This window comes from Theobroma cacao, chromosome 1, assembly GCF_000208745.1.
Source record: "Theobroma cacao cultivar B97-61/B2 chromosome 1, Criollo_cocoa_genome_V2, whole genome shotgun sequence".
NCBI lineage: Eukaryota > Viridiplantae > Streptophyta > Magnoliopsida > Malvales > Malvaceae > Theobroma > Theobroma cacao.
In genome coordinates this window covers 26,325,056-26,332,262 of record NC_030850.1, presented here as the reverse complement: position 1 = coordinate 26,332,262, position 7,207 = coordinate 26,325,056, and the positions used below count along the sequence as shown (strand labels likewise).

General features: G+C 36.1%; 1 protein-coding gene across 3 annotated transcripts; it reads right to left on the bottom strand.

The window, feature by feature from the left end:
- Positions 486-7,005, bottom strand: LOC18613049 (tyrosine decarboxylase 1). Of its 3 annotated transcripts, none has more exons than XM_007050078.2 (13): positions 6,599-6,977; positions 6,343-6,463; positions 6,041-6,113; positions 5,593-5,823; positions 5,258-5,421; positions 4,869-5,009; positions 4,605-4,664; positions 4,033-4,197; positions 3,529-3,585; positions 2,677-2,741; positions 2,267-2,390; positions 1,005-1,139; positions 486-821 (listed from the first exon to the last, which is right to left on the bottom strand). In XM_007050078.2, coding segments are annotated over exons 1-13 (1,467 nt in total). In that variant the 5' UTR covers positions 6,601-6,977; the 3' UTR covers positions 486-692. The 3 variants fall into 3 exon arrangements, with proteins under 3 accessions (XP_007050140.2, XP_017985468.1, XP_017985467.1); XM_018129978.1 differs by having other exon boundaries at positions 745-836; positions 6,599-7,005; XM_018129979.1 differs by lacking the exon at positions 4,033-4,197 and having other exon boundaries at positions 6,599-6,972.

Here is a 7,207-nt window from a genome sequence, read left to right as displayed (position 1 = left end):
GAATCAGAATGTGGACGCTTTCTCTTTTTACGGTACCTACGAACTGACCTACATCATCATAATTCATGGTTGAGGTTGACCCAGCACCCACCGAGACCTCAGCATTTTAGATGTTCTGTGTTCTGACTCGGATTGATGGTGTCTGCACACAAAGAAAACAAGAGTTGGATAATGACAGGTGTGACTCCATCGGTCTTTGGTGGTGGGAGCGAGTGAGCAAGCTGTTGCTAATGATACAATGAACTCAAGTTGGGCATAGTCCAACACAACTCTAGGCATGAACTGCTCCAATTTAGGCTAAACCATTCTAGCAGGATAACCAATTCCCAAGGCATCGCAGTCTTCGAGTTCATACAACAAATTCTCATGTTATGTTCATGGCTGCTACTGAATAAGCCACAACATTTCACATAAATCACACTGAACCTTGTACAAGCCTTATGATAAGGATGTTGATGTCTTATTAGTTTTTAAACAACTGATGATTAATCCCACAAAAGAAGTTGACAACTGAAGATTAATATTTTGTTGTTCATCATAACATTTCAAATAAGATTTAAGGTGATCGTTGATCAATATGCTATTATTGAAGGGGACAAAGACGACAGAAAAGAAAAAAAAAAGAGTAATATAGGTAATGATGAATCGTGCAAGAACATGGTCCAAATGGATAACAGTAAAACTAAAGACAGTTATCCTAAGCATTCCCCTAGCAAGGCAGTGGCCTTATCTTGCAAGACTTTCCATGCTGCATTCACATGCTTCTCTTCAGTCAATGGGGCACCTACAGCAAACCGCAGTATGTATTTGCCTGATAAAACCTGCATTTATCATAGCTGATGCTCTTAGATAATGTGCTGCCACACTCACAAAGAAGTGAATCCCACATTTCCTTTATTTCTTTATTTTTTCTTGGAGAAAGAACAACACACAAAGAGCACACGATCACGTATCAGCAATTCAAAATGATATATATGATGTAGACTTGTAGACAGCAAACTTACCGTGTGAGATATGAAGACCTTCCCAGTTGAGTTTACAGCATCTAATAATTCATGGTTCAATTTGTTACCATGATGTTCATCATCAGGAGGCAAAAGACGAAAACAAACTAATGAAAATATCTGAGGAGTGACAACCTGCTCAAACAAGTTATTACAAGTGATCCATCACTAAGATTGCATTCATTCACATAAAATAACTATAGAAATTGACCTTTTATATGGGAAAAAAATCAAGGACATCAATAAGAATTATTATTTTCCTAAGGACAAGGTTCTTTTCTGTCTCCTGTTCACAAGGTTCCATTAAAGGCTAAATACGGAAAAGAAATGCCAACATAGTATCATGCCAAGACCAAGTCAAGGCAAGTCGTTTCTTATTTTGGCATTATATTAGATGGTTTGCAGACCAGCAAATTGGCAGAGTCCTAACATTTACAGAAAGCATTGAGAAAGCAATTTGTTAGTCAGAAACAATGGCATCTTTAGACAACTAATCTCACATTGTTAAGCATAATATTCATGAACTTAGAGTCTAATGAAGAGGCACTAAATTGCACCCTCAAACAAATGTGAACAGAGCCATCTGTATGTCCACTGCTTAGTGTGACATTCTAAGGTGCAACCTGATTAGCATGTAATACAACTATAGCTGTGGTTTCCATTTGTTACGGAGGATGTACTAGGTTAAGAAATAAGAGATCAAGGATGATTGGTTTAGTTTTTTTTTTTTTTAACTAAACAGATCAAACATGCCTGATTATAATTACAGTACTTGCATAATGTTACTATCATGAACTTCTACTAAAAACATTGAAATGGTGCTCATACAGGGTAAAATCATGCTACAAGGAGAGACTCCGGCACTCTGGTTTAGGAAAGGCCCTAGACAGCAATTGTCGGAAGGTTTAATATAAAAAGATGTTACATTGTTCATCTAAAAGAATATAAAAAATGAACTGTTTGATCATTTCATGTACTTGTCAGCATATTTTTTCCGGTCACAGTGACTACTTTCATGTATGCATCCTCAAGGGGGTTCTCAAGATCTAATCAACACAAAATTCAGTAAGCAATAACCGGTCCCTTGAAGAAATTTCTTAATGGCAACATACTCATATCGTTATCAATTATATAAAAGAAAATAGAAAATTCAAGAAATTTAAATGACTCCTGGTTGTATGGAAGAAAGGGGAAAAAAATGCTTTTGTGACATATAAGAGCTTTTATGGCCAGAAAATCAACATTATAGAGAGCATAACTACCTCAAATCTTGAGTCTTGAGTAATCAGGTCCTCAAAATGTTTGGCTAACTTGATATGATTTCTTATATAGCACTGCAGGTTTTCCAAGCCATACAGCCGTAATACCATCCATAGCTTTAGTGATCTGGAGGCAAGCAACAGATTAGTGAGTAATTTGTTCTAGTTGATAAAAAATAAAGCTATTTTTCTCCTGCTTTTTTCTGTTAATTTAATTTATTTAATTGAAAAAAAGAAAAATGTTAACAGTGTTTAGAACTCAAAGCAGAACATATCCTTCAAGAAAAAAACAAAAAAATTACGAACTACAGGACATACTCTTCCCTTCAAGTAATCATCTGAAATAAACAAATGCTCATTTTAAATGGCTATATAAAAACATTTTATCTGAAGGATAATGTTGAAAAGCGTACCTAAATCGACGTCCAAGAGGAATTTGCCAGTCTTTGTAATCTACAACCATGTTTGCTTGAGACGCCTGAAATTGGTTTCATCGTGAAATTTCACACATAAGTAGACTCGCTAGCAACTTTTAACCTTGATTATAATAGTCTCCCAATTTGTTAAGGTTTGATTAATTGCTCAAATAACAAGGGGAAAAACAACCAATTTTATTAAAGTTCTTAATACTATGATAAAAACTGCAGCATGGAATGAAGATCAAGCTGTAAATATATGCATAAGCACTAAACAAAGAGGAAAAGGCACCAGTTCTTTTGAGGAATGTTTCTTGATACTAATAGATACTGTGGAATTTGAAGATGGTCATTAACCAACTAGACCTCTATTTTAAACATTTGAATGAGCAAAGTAATCTCTCATTCAATTCACATACCTTTCCCATTCCTCTCCTTTTATCTTCACATAACACTACACTTCAGAAAACTAACTGCCACTACCCTTTTTCCTCAACATTTTTCTCTTTCCCTTGAAGACATTTTAACTTGTAACTACTGGAATTTTTTTTTTTATAATTTTTCAATACACTTAAAGATTTAAACGTACTAGTACTAGTAATTCTTGGAATACGTAAAGCATAGAAAAAAATAATTCATGTTTTTACAAACAACATGGAGTGTTCTAAATCATGTGAACCAGATTAGCTAGGATCGTAAAAGGCTTCATGCCACTCATTTTTAAATTTCACGCTCCACAGGTTATAAATCAATGTGGCCGGCAGACAAGCTGTCCTAAGTTGGCAGATAAATGAGTGCACGATAACAACCACTTCATGGATGAAATTAACAACATCAAAGAAAACTAACCTTATTCTTGAGATACTCTGGATTTGTGGAGAGGGCCTGAACCAATGCCCTTCTATCCTGTGGCAGCAAGTAACAATGTAATACAAGCATTTAACAGAAATAGAATTTGCTAAAACATGTTAATGAAATTGAGTATTACTACAACATATTGATGAGATAGTTTTGCTAAGTTCATGCATCTAGAGTACACATCTATCTGTTAAAACTTATTGCGTTGGTTAATGAGAGAAGCTATTTGGTAAACCCTATATGAGTCTAACCGCTCAACTCAAAAACCACACACATCAAGCTTGGGCCTGGTAAATAAACCACTTGTACAGATTGCATGTCTAACGTTACATGAAATTGAGCAAATTTTGCAGTAATTTATCATCAAGAAACTAGAAAAGCAACTATGAAAATGATCGTGTACATTAATTACATCTATAACCTACATAGATGCAGAGTGAACATAGTAATGAAGTTGACTTTATTGTTGTTGCTGCATTCAAACAAGTGGCATACCTTTACCCAGAGTGCTGAACAATCAAAATTAGTTAGAAACCATTTATGTGCATTCATGTTAAAAGAATCAGCTTCTTCCACGCCATCAATGTAATGACGGAATTCTGGACACACACAAGCAGTTCCGGCATATGCAGCATCCACATGGAACCACATACCATTACTCTGTCCAGAGGCCAAGCATACAAGCATTGTTAAATTGTCTTGCCTTCAAGGTGCATTGAGTAATAAACATGTATCATAGAATACTAACTTCCTGGAGATAGTCTTGTAGGGGTTCTTTGTATAAAATCTCTGTGAATAACCTACGATTACATTTTCCAGAAAATCGTTTTTGTTCATTTTAAATGCTTGGACTTGATTTTTCAGTCCACATAGCTGGTCTTATCAATAATCATGAAAATGATTTTTATCTTAGGACTGTTGACAGAATTTCAAGCCAAAAATTTAAACAATAAGTGAAGGCACTTAAGATTTAAGCATCAACCAGTCAAACACACAAACTTTATACAGGTCAGATTCCAGAGCATATTTCTTCCTCATGCTTCTCACAATTGCATTGGATAAGTTACCTTGGCAATCTTTCCTAATGCAAGCAAAGAATCAACGGCTGTTGATGAAGTAGTACCAACCTGCACATATAAATGAGCTACAAAAATAGGAGATATTGTTCTAACTGGCTTCATGCTCAATGAAGTAAAGGAAATGTGCTACAAAAATAAGCATCTCACAATATCCCTATGAATTATTATTTTGAGAACAGAAAAAAGGAAAAAGTACATATGATATAGCAAAAGATGGAAAGAAGCTAACATCAAAAGCTTTTGCTTTCTTACAGTAGCACATAGAAAGAAAGGAATCAATCCATGAGCAAGGTCTTGTGAAATTGTTTCATTCAATAACTCTGGTGAAAGTGCATAGTTAGTAGAAGAGTTTGCTTTTAACAGCCTGCAATTCTCAGGATGGATTCCTCCTATCTGCCATTGAATGATAATCATGTAACACAATTAGCCTACATAGATGATGGCAACATGAACTTTATGAAGTAGCTAAGCAATATACACAAATCAAGTAATCTCGGCACCATGTGAACATTATCTGAATTTCATTGATCTCACAAGCAGGAAGAAATCTCTTTCAAGAATGATTTCAATGTTCTAAGAGAAAAAATATATATATGAATAAAGAAATAAAACTAGACATGAGCCCCAATTTACAAGGATACCTGACAGGCTTTTTGCAAGGCAGCATGTGTTTGATCAGAAGCGTAAACTACAAGCTTTCCAAGTGCACCCTTTCCAACCGCCTTCAAAACCTTGTCACGAGCAGCCAATAGAACAACTAGAACAGCTTCACTCGCTGTGCCCTGTATCACTCCGCCACCTTGTCCTTCAACAGAGTTACCGTGCTTATTCCATAAGTTTTAGAGATATTTTGATTCTTCTATTTTGATATAGCAAGAAGAAGAATTACGATCCCTGGTGATGCTAGAAATAATTCAATGAATATTCCCTAGGCCTAGTATTGCATTCTATATTGGAGTTTACATTGAATCCTTACCTGCTGAAAGGAAGTCTTCAGGTAGCTTAAGCATCTTACCAAGCCAGTCTAAAACAATCATTTCAAGCTCTGTTGCAGCAGGGGATGTCATCCAACTGAAACCAACAATATTGAGACCAGCACTGAGCATTTCGCCCAAAAATCCAGCAACGCTGCTATTAGAAGGATAGTATGCAAAATAATTTGGGCTCTGCCAATGAGTAACCCCTGGCAATATCTTTGTTTGAATGTCTGAAATAACAAGAACAATTTTGCATGAAAGGAGTATTCAAGGTTTCCTATGAAAAATGATAAATAAGTAGATCAATTAGTCAAGAGAATACATCCAAATCACATCGCAATATAGCCAAAGACTCGTACTTTTTATTGTTACCCTCTTCTTCGACACTTTCCTATATTATTATTAGGTGATTAAATTAAATTCAAGAATCTAGTTGAGCAACTTTACCATCAAGAACATGCTGAAATGAGTCTGGTTGATTAGGTGCAGAATCTGGTAACAGATTACGAAGATATCCAGGCTGCATAGAAATGACCACAAATAAACAGGACCAACTAAGAAAAATCACTTCAATACCAGATAATCAGATTATTCTATGTATTAAACGAGAGAGAGAGAGAGAGAGAGAGAGAGAGAGAGAGGAGGGAGCATCTAAACCCATTCTGACTTTTGACATACATTTACATTAACTGACTAAAGCAGACAAAAAGCAAGTAAAGACAAAGGAAGTTAGAGATACATATAAAGACCTCAACTTGGCTGAGAACAGGAAAATTCTCAATGGTTTTGTAATAATCAGCAATGAAATCAACCATCTTGTGACCATACTCTCTCAGCTGTTCCGCATCCATTGGCTTCAACCTGTTCTCCCTGCCATTCCATTCAAATGCACAAACAAGCAAAACTCAATAAACAATCAACAACAAGAACATCAAAAACATTAACAGAAAAAAAAATCAGTGTCATCGGCATTAAAATGATGATTATGTGAGCTGGGAAACTTACATTTTAGGTTTGTTGAGCGAAGAAGGAAGAGGGTATTGGGGGGGTACAAGGGGGAAAACAAAGTAGATTTAAATATCGAGAGACCCATCAGGTAACCACAAATGTTCTATAACTACTCCACTATGAATGGAATGGGACCCAAGGGGGGACAAATAGCGAGAAACTGTCCTTCAAGCCTGAAACTCTATGGCTCCACTGACCGTTTGGTGAAGAACATGGACTCCTCTGACCAAAAATAAATGAGACCGTCAGTTGAAGAACGTGGATTCTCTCTGACAAAAAATAAATAACGAACGTGGACGAAGCAGAATCCCGTGGCAATTTGCCAATTGCCAAGGACAAAAGGGTTCCGGCGGGCAGTTAAGTGGGTTCGGTTGAGAGGCCGAATTGGTTAAAAGAGCTCATATTTCGATACAGGGTCTTCGGCCCATGGAGGTCGCCAAGGGCAAAAGGGTTCTTTTATTTTCCTTTTTCAGAAAATGAGCTACAATTACAAGGCTTATTGTTGATACGTACCCAATAAGGTAAGGGAGGAATTTCACCGATTATCAAGAGTATTTTTGTCTAAGAGCATGTGTGATCTAATTTTTTTTAACTTAATAGCTATTA